At 34.6% G+C, this 14,908-nt stretch overlaps 1 protein-coding gene across 3 annotated transcripts in view; it reads right to left on the reverse strand.

Moving 5' to 3' along the window:
• Window positions 1-2,186: 2,186 nt before the first annotated feature.
• Window positions 2,187-14,908, reverse strand: part of MAP4K5 (mitogen-activated protein kinase kinase kinase kinase 5) — a 109,314-nt gene continuing 96,592 nt past the window's right edge. For all 3 annotated transcript variants that reach the window (XM_038544670.1, XM_038544671.1, XM_038544669.1), the window contains exons 29-33: window positions 12,691-12,759; window positions 10,469-10,561; window positions 7,530-7,600; window positions 5,171-5,226; window positions 2,187-3,827 (exon numbers count right to left, since the gene is read on the reverse strand). In XM_038544670.1, coding sequence (XP_038400598.1) covers window positions 3,740-3,827; window positions 5,171-5,226; window positions 7,530-7,600; window positions 10,469-10,561; window positions 12,691-12,759 — 377 coding nt within the window. In that variant the 3' untranslated portion in view covers window positions 2,187-3,739. The remainder of the gene's footprint in view (window positions 3,828-5,170; window positions 5,227-7,529; window positions 7,601-10,468; window positions 10,562-12,690; window positions 12,760-14,908) is intronic.

Below are 14,908 nucleotides of genomic sequence, written 5' to 3' on the forward strand. Positions count from 1 at the left end.
TTCTTCTCTATACACCATTTTGCCTTCCTGGAGTTAATAACTGCCAGTTTTTTGTTTGATTTCAGATTTAGATAAGGAACAATACCATCTCTGATTGAACCCTGGGATCTGGAGAAACATCCCCTCCACCCCGCCTCTGATTGCCACTGAGGCAGTAGATCTAAATGGGCTCAGATTTATCTCATACTCTTTCGGCTTTCTACCCTAGGGCTTCCTCTGACACTTAAGGAGCCTACTTGGACAAGTGCCTGAAGCAATCTGGTACACTTCAGGAGGTAACGCCCCGGCAGCAACTTAATCATGAGGAGGGAGAATCCGTAGATACAGGCACTGACCACTGGTCTTTCAGGAGGCAATTGTGGGAACTATCACACAGCTTGAAGACCTGCTAGAATCAAGCTGCCATTGTCTACATGGCAAGGACTTCAATAATGAACCCCTATATCAACTTTTCCCACTTCTCCATCTCAGTATTGGAAGAGATAAGTCCCTCATGCCTATTTTTTGGGGTCTCTAAAGGAAATGATCTTACCCTTGTTCTTTTCTTAGTTTGTTTTAGGAGAAACCTCTTACTCTTTGCTAGTTGTTTAACTCTTAAGGTACTGAGATGCATCAGGGATTTTATGTTTAATCTTTCTGAAACAGTCTCTCCAGGAGCTTTTATTTTTTAAAAAATTTTATTTGAGAGCGAGCGAGCGAGCGTGCGAGCACACCAGCAGGGGGAAGGGTGGAGGGAGAAGGAGAAGCAGCCTCCTCACTGAGCAGGGAGCCTGACTCCGGGCTCCATCCCAGGGCCCCTGGGATCCTGATCTGAGCCGAAGGCAGAAATTTAACTATTGAGCCACTCAGGTGCCTCTCTCCAGGAGCTACTAATATGCTTCAGTTAGGTTCTCTATGCCTGGTGCACTGTCATCCTTACATCCCATTGCCATCAACCGGGGATTTCCTTCATCTCCCTCCTGTGGAATCCCATTTTCTGCATCTTATGTCTTCATTCATGCCCTTATTTTTATGAAGCGACATCCTCTTCTAGCTTCCTGAGAAAGGCTATATGAGGTAAAGTTTCTTTTAGAGCTTGTACCACTAAAAATATCTTCATTTTTAACCATTAGGTTTGATTAATAGTTTATTCAGATCCAGAATTTTAGGTTGGAAATTTCTTTCTGAATTCTGAAGGCACAGCTTCTGTTGAAATTTGATCCTGATTCTTATTCCTTGGTATATAACTTGAACTTTTTCTTTGGAAACAGCAAATATTCCCTTTGACCCCAGTGTCTCTGAAACTTTACAATGATGTGCTTTGGTATAGGTTTTTAAAATCTACTGTATCTTTTCAATCTAGAATCTGAAGTTCTTTAGTACCGGAAAAATTTCTTGAAATACTCCACTGTTTTTTCTTTGTTGTTTCTTTTTGGAGAGACTGGATAATGGGCCTCCTGCGTTATTAATCTTCTTAATGTTTCCATTTCCTTTTATTTTCTGAGAAACTTCTTCAACTTTTTAATGTTTCAAGTTTTTATTGAAATTCTAGTTAGTTAACACAGTGTAATACTGGTTTCAGGAGTAGAATTTAATGATTCATCACTTGTATATAACACCCAGTGCTCATCACAGAAACTTCTTCAGCTTTATATTCTAAACCTTCTATTCATTTATCCAGCTGTGCTATCATACTATTTTCTAAGAGCTTTTTATTTTTTGTAAGCTCCTTTTTTCGTATCCTACCCTTGGTTCATAGTTGCACCATCTTCCAGAATATATTTTTTTCTTTGACATTGTCCTGGATAGTCTATTGCCTCTAAGAGCTTTTATCCCCCCAAACTGTTTCTTCCTTGTATGTGACAGGTTTTCCTCAGATATTTTAGAAGTCTTGGTTGTTTTATCATTATTAATAGCACAGGACCACAAGACTAACTATGAGCTCTGGATGCATGGAGTGGTGGGCACATTAACTATGATTTTCATGTCACTTGAACTGGCTAGACTGCACAGAGAAGACTTCGAATATTGTTGCGATGGAAAAGTCTGGCTGCCAGGATTCCTGGAGAGAAGGAGGACCTTGGTCTTTGTATCTAGTATGTAAATATTTAATTTTGAGTATGGTCCCCTGCCATCTCGTGTCTTTCAGTTCAGAGGCCCCCTTTACCATGCCCAAAGTAAACAAGCACACACTTACTGAAATCATATCAAATGTGCATTTTTACAGAAAATTTACTTTATATTTTATTTGCATAACATTTTATTGTTTGCATATTGCATAGTGAAAAGAACAGAGTCACAAGACTCATGGTCTGGCTCAACCACCAACTTGCTGTGTGAACGGGGTAAATCTCTTAACCTGGCTAAAACCTTATTTCCTCATCTGCAAAATAGAGATGATAATACTACCTATTTTACAGAATTGCTAAAGACTGAATGAGATCGTTACATTGTTTTCCTCTCAAGTAACTGCTGAAAAGAATTTATACTTTGTTATTGCTAACTCCTTGTTCATCATCTCCATGCTAACTGTTCTCAGTAAATACATTAAGACAACAGGTACCAATGTGATGTTTTAATTTTGAATACTAACAATAGCAAAAGAGAAGCAAAATAAAAAATGGCCCTATCCTTTTTTATTTTTAGAATACTGGTTTTTATAATACTTATTTATACTATTTCATCAGGAATTCAATTTCATTTAAAGATTTTTTTCTTAAACCTACTCAAAACAAATACCTACATATGTGAAAAAAACCAAGATTACACATGTAGCTGCTTTACAGTTTCCCCTCTGGTATAGTAGAAGTAAAATACATATCACGGGCAGTTAAATACATCCCTCCCTACATTAGGGATGATAATATATGTGAATATTAATTTATTATGCATGATCCCTAATGTAAAAAAAAAATCACAGGTATATTATACTGCTTGTCAAAAATACATACACATGGTAGTCATATCTAGACATACATACCCCCTAACAATATTTCCAACCATTATCAATATCTTCTGTATGATCCCCTACAACTATTATAATTGAAAACACAAAACTCCCTTTTAAGGCAATTCTGGATGATACTGTATTATAAAATATTTGTGTTAAGCAAAACTGCATGTATGTCCTGAACCCAGACATACTGCCTCTAACCTCTTAAAGTACTACTCTTAAAACGTAAACAAAATTTTTATACATTATAAAAAAATTTAAGCTGCTCTGAAACCTTCCTCTGCTAAAAGTTACATACATTACACCACTCCAGCAAGAGATTAATAAATAAGGATTAAATATTCTATTTTACAAAAACATACAGAATGGCCAATGTAAAAGTGAAAGGCTTATCTGATAATTTCTTTATCAAATTATGTTCATTAAGAAGGAATAAAACATGGTATAAAATAAGAAAACTGTCACTAAATTTATCTCTCTGAAGATAATCATGAGTTATCTAAAAATATCATGGCATCCTTGTTACAAACATTATTTTTTTAAAAGACTGTGTTTCCTGGAACTAGAGGACTATTTGTCTCATAGCTTTTATTAAGCAAACTTGATATAACCACCACACAGTGGCAAGAGATAGAATAGCTGTTTCCAGCTACAGAAAATACTGAATCTACCTTAAAGTACAGATCATTTGAGATATAACTCATAAAAGTTAAAGTAAATCATAGTGTAGTTTGTACTGAACTTAAGATGTTTTTGCTTTCAATGGAGTATAGTCATTTTCCTGTATTTGAGATCAGTTTTTGTTGTTTAGTAACTATTTTCATGTCCAGCCAAGATGTAAAGATTGCTGTGTGCAGTAGGATTTTCTGTTGGCCTACTTTCCAAAACGACAACCCTGCAATTAAATAGAAACAAAAGGCTTGTTTAAGGGTAAAAACAGAGATTGTATGCTTCATTCAAATACTAATATCAAACCAGGAAAGAGTATCATTGTTCATATTCTCATAAAGATCACAAGTGCACTGTCAAATTTAGCTTTCCACTTTATAGCTTAAAAACAAAACAATAAGAACTGATGAATTTATGAATATACAATACTGAAAACATTTCAGGATAGTCTCATTATCTACTCCAACTAAAACCAAAGTTTACTTATATATGCCAACAAATGGTATAAAGAAAGCTTTAGAATACAACTGGCTCTAGATCATGAGGGTTAGGGGTGCTGACCTCCCCACCCCCCAGAGTTGAAAATCCATGTCTAACTTTTGCCTCCCCCCAGATTTAACTATTAGTAGCCCATTGTTGACTGGAAGCCTTACAGATAACATCGACAGTTGATTAACACATATTTTGTATGTTTTATGCACTTATATACTGTACTCTTACAGTAAAGTTGGAGAAAAAAGTTAAGAAAATCATAAGAGAAAATACATACATTTACAGTACTGTACGGTATTTATTGAAAAAAAAATCTGCATTTAAGTGGACCTCTGCAGTTCAAACCTGTGCTGTTCAAGGTATATCAATGATATACGCTAGCAAGAAGAGGGTGAAATAAGAGCTTAGAGAATAAAACAGGACTCTAAGAGATACCCATCCAAACACTGATTCTGTGACCAGCCTGAACTGAAGACCAGAGGTTCTCTGTCCTTGCCTCACAACTGATGCTTACTATAATTCTGCTGCAGTAACAACTTTTGATGGGAAAATAGGAAGAGGGGTGTATTTTATTAGTTGTAGAGGTAGACAATACAGACTTTGGAGAACAAAGGCTAGCAAATTTTTTTCCTAAGATGGCACAGTTTAGGAATTTGTCTTTCAAATTTGTCTCTGTGTCTTTGATCACAGAGATCACAAAATTCCTAATTTAGACTTCAGAAATGGAGTCAAAGGTTTTCTTATATAAAAGCAAATGTCAGGAGGTGCATATTATTTTGGGTTTATGTAGTGATAGTTAATAGAAGGTAACAAACTAGAAACAAATGATGAAAAAGAAGAGACTTGAAATATGTCATGGTACTAGGGATATAAACACTTGTATTAACACATTTTGTTTTGGTTGACTAGATCTCTAGAGTCATGATCCTCATGCTGGTGAAAAGACTACACGGAGATTTCTTTAAGTTTCTGAGCCTTCTAAGAATTTTGTTTGAAACAGTTACAGGGCGATAATATAATTAAGAACACAACTACTGCACTCCTTTGGTAATGAAATTAAAACAACCAAACTCTTACCTGTCTGATCCCAATAAGCGGAACACTCTTGTTTCATCTGAGATCTCCTGGGTAACCTATGAAAGAAAATACTTGTAGTCATACCTTTGTCCCCAATCATAATTTAAAAACCATTTAGACAAAAAAAAAAAAAAAACCATTTAGACAGAGCAATTATTAAACACAAGGATAATTTTTGATAGGCTCAATTCCTGAAATGAAATGAATTTTGGTAAGATTTTTTTGAATGCCCTACTAGAAGAAATAAATCAACATTTATGGAACATCTGGTATGGGTCAAGTACTTTCCTTAGAAGAACTCTTTGTGATATATAATTCCCATATTACTGAATAACACTAAAGCTCAGAGAAGTTGAATAACTTGCTTAAGATTCTATCACTGGTAGACCCAGGATTTGAATAGAGTCTTGCTAAACTGTAGAGCCCCTACTCTTCCCTTTGCATCAGTGCAGATGCTTTAGGTAACACTCCAGAGCCCACCTGAATTCCACAAAGCTGTGCTGGGCACTCCCACGTGCCAGGGTCTTACATCAGTGTAACTGTGTTGTTCCTCGGCTGTTTTCTCCAAAGCTATAGAAGGTACATAAACTCATGCGCAGGTACTATTCCACAGTGTGGGGAATTTATACCCCTGGGAATAATGCTTAATCAAAAGACACATCAGTTGGTGTATAATTGCACCAGCCTCCCCACCATCAAATGAGTCTACTTTGAAGTGTGCTCTATCTCCTTCCTCAGTGGTCCCTTTAGGGTTAAGCCCTGGTGCCCACCGTAGGAACCTGTTTATTAATATGCTCTTTACTGGTTTTTTGTCCCTCTCTATCTTATGTTCCTCACTCCATTACTTGTTTTCTGGGATCTACTCCCAATGAACTGCCTGCACTTGATTCTTTGTCATTGGGTCAACTTTTGGAGGAATCCAAACTACAGCAGTGTGTCTATAAAATAAGTATGAAAATAGCCTGTTTTCAATGAATTTGCAGTCTAGCTGAGAAGACAGATAAATTTGAAGTAGGAAATTAATTATGTGCTTTACTACATGGAGCTGACTTTCAGAGTACTAAGTTGAGAAATGTTCCAATCATTATGGTTGAATGGTTGAGTATTACTTTATGAATATCACAGCTAGGCCAAAAAATAAAAGATGAGAACACAGAAAGAAAGAGGTAAGCAAGATTAGTTAAAAACAGGAAACAGAATTTGCATGTGAGGTAGTGAACAACAAGTATTTTCTATAGATTTCTAATCACAGGAATGACATGCTGAAAATAGGATCTAAGGACAATTAATTTTATGGCAGTAAGTAGGACTATAGGTTATATTAATGCAGGGACCTGGTGACATTTAGTGACATGAGTAACTAGATAAACTGACATATCCAAAGACAGCTGATTTATATCATTTTCTCTTGGAAGCATTCTAATTCAATATTCATATAAGAGGTATAAATAATCAGTCACATATAAAATAAGAGCATGGAAAAAACTAAAGATAATTCAAATAGAAAACTTGAATAAGCCTTAAAATAAGTCCACAAATGTATGAGATGATGGTATAAAAGAATTACACAGGTATTTACATGAATAGGAAATGTCTACGTTAGTATCATCTTAACTATTAGGATGTATCTGATCAAGGTGGGATTCCAAGTCCCTCTCCTGCGTGAAATGTAGCCTGATTATCTCAGCTAGAAGTGATTTTTGAAGACCCTTCATCCAGACTCTGCCATTTAACTAGCCATTTAACTCTGGCCAAGATACTTAACCACTCTGTACCTGTAAGAAATGGGAATATAATAGTACCTAATCCTACTGGATTATTAACTTCAAGTAAGCTAATATTTGTAAAGTGCCTAGAACATAGATATGCTAAAGATTTGATATTATTTATAATTATACTTCATTATGCTTTATAGTGCTATAAAAAAAGTATCTTGCATGTTGTTGGTACTCAATAATTATTTACTAAATGAGTTAATTTTTTTAGATTTTCCTTAATCCTGTGATCTAATATATATTCATTTAGAATTTTAAATACTAAAAAAAGTATACACTTACAGGTTATGGAAAAGGCTTATTAAATTTAGAAAAGCTTAGTAACCTTGGCAACCACATTTACAAATTAGAGAACTGAAATTGTGCAAACTCATGTTTGACAATTCCTTGTGGTCATTGAGAATCATACAATGAATACAAAACATTATCTGAAGGGAAAATACTGGCAATTTTGCTCTATCAGTTCATAGCACTAAAGGCACTAAACAAAGTAATGTGGGTTCAGAAAGAAAATGCATAAATTGAATGTTTCAGCATTTAAAATCTTTTGTGGGAATCATGGGAGGTAATGTGAGAAGCCTTACCTCATCTGATTTGAAGCTTTTACCCTGCATTCCATGTTTCCAGAAAGCCAAAACACTATCTTGAAGGCATACTAAAAAAAGATTAGAGAGAACAGAAACTAAAATAAAGCACAGAGTAATTCTTTATACATTTTCCTTCACTGTTTTTAATAAATACTAATGTAAAGCTCTCCAAGTGCTTGGTGCAAAATTCCACTGTCTAGACCATCAGTTCCCAACATTTTTGTGGCTAAGCCATGCCTAAGCTCAAATAATTTATTGAGGCAGGGTCATGCAAGTTTTCAAAGATATATATAACAGGCATTCATTTAAACAGGGACTAACTTCTGCTGAGCTGGATATCAACATATTAACTTCTCTTTAATATACTATCTTTTGTCTTAGGTAAATAAAATAAATAAAACATACATAATTGGTTTTTTGGATCAAAAACATGGTTATTTAAATATTGTCATATATTTACGAGTAGCTATTAAGGAAGTGTCTTTTATTTATATTTCCCTACCAGAAAATTTATTTTAAAACCTAAATTATCTTACAATCCAAAATCTAACCACACACTGAATACTTAAGATCTGTGAACCAATTCTTATCAGAGGGACTTTCAGTTATAATACTCACTGCTGCAGGCTTCAGCCCTGTGGGCTCCCCCTCCCCCATCTCTTCAGGCCTCTGGAGCCCCCTGGGACTTTGCCCTGGACTTGCAGGCCCCACTGCTCCCATGGTGGTTCACAGTTAAGCTTGCCCACCTTCCCAATGACTTTGGATTCAGAAGTAACCATGACCTCAAAGTGTGGCCACCACAAGACATGCTACAACCCCTCCTGCTCCCTACCCATCTCCCATGCTCCCCTGGTGTGGCCTGAAGGTCTTGGAAGGAAACCTGTTCCTGCTGTGCCTTGTCCATCTCTATGTTCTGCTTGGTTTCAAGCGATAGGCCTAGACCCACTGAGGCACCATTATGGGTAACTTAGAGGTTCAGAAACAGAGTAGGCAGGCCCCACAATTGTGAGGGAGGAGAGTAGGGTTTCTAGGCCCTTCCTGGTCAGATACTGTAGTCATTAAAGTGCAGACAGTGAGGGAGGGAGGAGAGAACGACGGAGAGAACCCATCTGATTTTTGGAGAGTAAGCCATATGCTCTACGCTGAAAGTGACTGAAGCATTTTGTTTCTTACTAGAATATGGACTCTATAAAAAGTTAATGTAAGAATGTTTGGGGAATATAAGTTAGCTCAATAAAAATAAAAGTATTTTACAGTAACAAATCACATGTTTCACTAACTGTGACAAATAAAAGACCTAGTTACTGGTCTTTTTTTTTTACTTTACTTTTATTTTTTTTAAAGTAATTTAAAGGGACTCTTTTTAACCCAGGAAGATCCTTGTGATTATTTCAAAGTTCAGTAGCAAGGAGAGATGGTAGCTTAAGAGGAACAAACTTTTGTCTAACAATTAAAATTCCCTAAAAAAAAATGAGGCACCCATGAAAAAGTTTAGGTACCAGTATATTTCAGTTAAAATGAAAAGGAACTAAAGACCTATATGTCAGAATTCCTATTGAAAATATTATATCTTAGAAACTGGTATATGCAACATCCAGCACATAAAGGAGTAAAAAAAGAAACTAATTTCAAAATCCCTTTTGTCCTATCATCTGTAGAATGTTCAGGTTTCCTGCTTCAATAAATTAGATTTTCCAATTGCAAGCAAATTACTTTTATGCAAAATGTTTACATAGAAGGATGAATGTACACTGTGATAGGGCAAAATTTCAGTTGAGAAACCATTAAAATATTTAATAGATAAAACAGAAACTTTCTAAATGATGAGAAATACCTTTTTAAAAGAATATACATTTAATTATAAAATACATGTATTTTTTATGGTCCAAATAAAAACTGTCAACTTGGTTTTAACTATTTTTCACTTATAGTAGTACAGTCATATCATAAATTGTTGTAAAATGTTTCCAACTATGGTGTTTTTTTCATAAGTTCTATCATCCCCGGGGAAAATATTTACTGACATAACCAGTGAGAATGTAAACAATAATAGAATATAGTAATTTTTATCACAAAACCAATGAGTCTTGCACAGAGTAAAATACTCATTGACAAGGAAGCAAATGAAATGGCATCTTAATTTCCAACTCCTATGGAAAAATAGTTATTTATAAATATAAATGGACCGAGAAGCAATAACCATCAACACAACACACACCAACCAGAACTTTTCATGGCAAAGGATTATAGCATATCTAATACCATTAATCACATCACACAAATACCTTCATGATTTGGAAAAAAAACACTGGGAGAAGTACATAATTCACTTCATGCAGCAAAGGGAACAATGAACAGAAATTTTTAAAATGATTTCAAGTTTTAAATACCCAGAAAACAACAGAAGATTTATTAAGGTCTAGACCTGTGCTGTCCAATATGATATAGCAACTAGTCACATGTAGCTATTAACACTAAAATTATATTAAAAGTAAAAAATTAAAATGTAGCACTAGCCATGTTTCAAGTACTTAACAGGTGTGGTTAATGACAACTAGATTTAAGAGCACATAGAACATTTCTATATCACTAAAACTTCTACGAGACAGTGGTGGTTTAGACAACCCTAAGTATGGAATGAACAAAAAAATCAAGTATTCTAAATACACATTATTAAAAAAAAGAGGCTTAGGCAAAATAGGTGAAGGGGATTAAGAGATACACACTTCCAGCTATAAAGGAAATAAGTCACAAGGATATAATGTATAATACGGGGAATAGTCAACATCACTGTAGTAACTTTGTATGGTGACAGATGGTAACTAGACTTATTCTGGGGATCACTTTACAGTATATAAAAATATCAAATTACTATGACATATACCACAAATAGGATATTGTATGTCAATTAAATTTTTTTTAAAAAGCAGACTTACCTACAGATTCAATGCGAAAATCAAAACTTAGCTCAGAGGCCAGTTTCTTACTTGATTTTAGTTTTCCTTGTAGATTTACAATTTTTACAAATTCTTAAAAAAAGAAAAAGCAAGTCAAAATGGGAAATGCAAATCTTAATGTAAAACTTAATGTAACTTGATATGTGGATTTTATATGGATACAGAGCAAATATTCTTAATAAAGTTCAACTATTTATCATGATTCAAGTATGGCCACTGAAAAACAGTCATTAGTATGTATAAAACTGTGTTATAAAATATAAAAGTTAGTAAATGGCAATTCTACTGCTATTTTTTCCTTTCCTTTTTCTTTCTCTTTAGGATATACTGAACATATACATTCTCATTTTTGAAAAGCATGAGTTTCAAAGTGGCGACCTTAGTAGCAAGTACTTAGCAATCAAAGTTGATTTATTCCCTTACAAATTATATAACATATGATAAATAATATTTGTAGTAACTCATAACTTTAGTATATGAATAATATCATACAGAGGTACACAGGGGCAACAAACAGTACTTCTCAAGGGTCATAATTTCTTCTGGGATGGTGGGTACACACAAATCTATTTTTCATCTATTTGTTTTTAATTTAACTATCTTTAGCTCTGACTAGGAAAATACCTTCTCTCTGTATTACTTTCTTTTTATTTATTTTATTTTTTTTTTATTTTTATTTATGATAGTCACAGAGAGAGAGAGAGGCAGAGACATAGGCAGAGGGAGAAGCAGGCTCCATGCACCAGGAGCCCGATGTGGGATTCGATCCCGGGTCTCCAGGATCGCGCCCTGGGCCAAAGGCAGGCGCTAAACCGCTGCGCCACCCAGGGATCCCTCTGTATTACTTTCTTATCTGTCTACCATGATTTATGATTATAGGCCTATCTCCACTGCTGCTTACTAAAACTGATATATACTGTATAGTTGACAACTCATTTTTAAAGTCTCATTCTGCTTCTTTAAAAAAACCTTAAAAAATTCAAGAAAGTCACCTTTCCATTTACTTTGAAAAATAAGAAATGGAGAACCTACCTAATCAAAGGTTTTTAATATTTTTTGATAAAATACATAAATCAACAAAATGAAAACTAAGTGCGATTTATTTCCTTAGATGACTCAGAAGGTTTTTAGGGATTTCAACATTAAAGGTTCAACATTATTAATATTAAACTCTGATTATTTGCTTAATCAGTACTGAACTTCCTACTTGTTTGGATAAAAAAGAATTTATCAAATTCACTTAAAGGTAACAGAATAATACTCCAACCTTACCAGTATTCAAAGAAACAAAAGTACTTAAAGGATGATGGGTGAATGAAACTGAGTTTTAGTTTTCTTGTCTATAATATTAGATGATCTTTATGACCCTATAAGGCACGGCCACCAGAGAACTTTTCAGAGAACAGAAATTTGAACAAAAATACAGGCAAATTCATCAGTTGAACAATTTTAAAAATTACCCTGATCACCTATGGGCAAGTTCAGTAATTTAAAAAATATTGGACTGGATCAAATGTAGCAATAATTGATAAGTTTCAAGTATAATTGTAGGTCTGGATGAATTTCACTTTATATGATTTACTGCATAAAAATAAGGCGGGTTTTAAGAATCAGACTTCTTTGTTTGAAAATTGAAATGATTCCTGTTGTTGAAGTTTTTTCTGCTTCTCCACTGCTTATAGTATAATATATACTTAAAACAATACAATAATCTATCTCCCTGCATCAAAAGAAACATGACTAGCAGGTAAAGGTATCAAATCTGTCTGTACATTAGATTCTCACTTTTACAGGACTCCAAAAGTTCATGTTATATGACAAAGTGACCATACTAGTATAATCTTCTATTTTTTCCATTAATTAGAATGAAGTAGGGAAAAAACTCTCAGAATAGTTTTGTACAGAATAGTTTTATACAAAATGTTACCCCAGGATTATGGCAAACTCCTAATATGTTTCCAAGTAGGTCAAACAAGATAAAGAAAAAGTCAGAGAATAGTATTAACAAACAGATCAATTAACTACTGTATCTGTAGCCAATTTAGGTTTTTCATCAATAAAAAAAAAAGCCACTTTTAAGGTGAAAAAGTGAAAATCTTGAATATTTTAATAGAATTCCACGAAAAGATCTATTATTTTTTTTTGAAAAGATCTATTATATCAAGTAGTATACTCAGAATAAACTTTAAAATAGTACTTACTATCTAAACACACTAAAACGGTATCTCTCTCCAACTGTGTTACGTGGATGGAATCTAACTGTTGGCTGCCTTGGAAGGGGAAAAAAACAAGGTTAGCATTCTGTAACTTCTATATGCTTTAAAAACCAGAGCTTAAAAAAGAAACACAAATTCTGATTTTTTTTCTGTAATTTAAAACTAGTCTTTAAAATTAGCACATAAGTTTTATTTTGTAATTATGTTACCTTTCAAAAACTATGTAGGTCAACTTAGAACAAACCTAAGTCCTAAGCATTGCTAAGTGAGCTTGAGAAAAACTCCACTTTGCATTTAATGGATACCTCAGGTAGTTATAGAAAGGTGAGTTACAAACTTAAAATGAAGCCAAGGGTAAATATGGGAAAGAAACTAAATGCATGCTATACAGTGACTAGATTTTGCTGTGTATTTTATAGTAGCCAATGGGAGGATGGAAGCCAGATCAACATCTGAGATAAAAATAGTCAGTAATTAAGAAAAAGCAAAAAGAATAATGAAACTATGATCAGAGAGAAACTTTCCTGGTGTTGGGGTTGTATGTGTAAGTGGGACTTCCTTTTTAAAAAAAAAAAAAAAAATTTATTTATTCATGAGAGACCCAGAGAGGCAGAGACATAGGCAGAGGGAGAAGCAGGCTCCCTGCAGGAGCCCAATGTGGGGTTCGATCCCAGAACTCCAAGATCACGCTCTGAGTTGAAGGCAGACGTTCAACCGCTGAGCCACCCAGGTGTCCCTAAGTGGGACTTCCTTTATTAAGAAAACAGAGTAACATAATCAACAATATTGTCAATAGCATCTTTGCAGGAAGCAACTTTCATAACTTCACTGATATTCACAGGGCTGCTCTGCTAACAGATGTGATGACATTTTTGTAAAACATTTTGGGAAAACAATTCATTTTAGGCACTCAGTTTGCCTGAATGGTCTAGCTTAATTGAAGAAAAGATTTTAGATAATTTAGAGCAGCCATTTTTAATGACATCTCTTTGGGAAGCCCATGGATCCTCTCCCTTAAAAACTGCACAGTTGAACATAAACACAAAGTTTTATATATTACTTTGGGTGTTTGTGGACCTTCCAAAAAGCTCATACCAAGGGAAGCATTTAGATCTACAGAACCGATAAACCGTTGGTCCCTTGGGCAACACTCTAAAATATAGTTTCCCTCAGCAGATCTATATACATCTATATACATTCAACAAATATTGAGTGCTGATAATATGTTAAATATCATCCTTGGAAATAAAGATAGAGCAATAATAAATCACACTGAGACTGAAAGAGTCTTAGGAGTTCATTTGAACTGTTACAATGTTGCCAATTCAAGGCCTGACCTCAATAATGAACACAGATGGGAGGTACATTAACATCATTTGCAAAGATAGAGAAGGCTAATGCTAATAGTACAACTTCTGCAGGAGGGTGATTTGAATGATTACCCTTAAGCAGAGTCCTGGCTCTCCTCAGAAAGTAATTTTGGGTCTGCCTTAATGTTAAAACTGAATAGAATAGTACCCTTAGGCATTTAAAAACAAAGCAACAACAACAACAAAACACCTCAAAGCCCCCACCCCCAAATTCACAGGAGGACTAACTAAATGTCTACCCTGAGCAATGAAATCTCTTCATAGATCATACAAAAGAAAGTGGTTGCCAACACAGATCACTGTATGAAATGACTTGCTCCATACTACCATTATATACTAATCAGAAAAAAAAAAAAAGTTGGGGCTGTCTGCCAAAAATTATCTTGGTTTTTAAATAAACTGATCTATAACTCTTCTTTTTAGCAGTAACTACATAATAGAAACATGTTTCTGTTTGGGCTGCTTATATTTCATGATAATAAACGTCATTCACACCTTTCTGTTAGCTATACAGGAAGTGGTGCTTATAACCCAACTAAAACCATTTAAACAATAAATTCAGAAGAAAGGTGGAGTGTAGATAGAGGTGGGAGGGTACAGAATACAATCTTTTAATGTAAATCATGACTTGGTCCATAAAGAGAGCAATCATAGATAGTCCAGTGCATGCTGGAACTGGGCTTGTACTCGGTTGTTAAATTTTCAGGAATTTTGTGAGCCACATGACATCAGGTTGGTAGTTTGAAATATTCTCTTGATGGGAATATTTACGCCCCACAAACTGAAAAACACTACAAACCAGGCTTCTTTGCACCTCAAGTACCTGTTGTTAA

The sequence above is a fragment of the Canis lupus genome, chromosome 8, assembly GCF_011100685.1.
Source record: "Canis lupus familiaris isolate Mischka breed German Shepherd chromosome 8, alternate assembly UU_Cfam_GSD_1.0, whole genome shotgun sequence".
Lineage (NCBI taxonomy): Eukaryota > Metazoa > Chordata > Mammalia > Carnivora > Canidae > Canis > Canis lupus.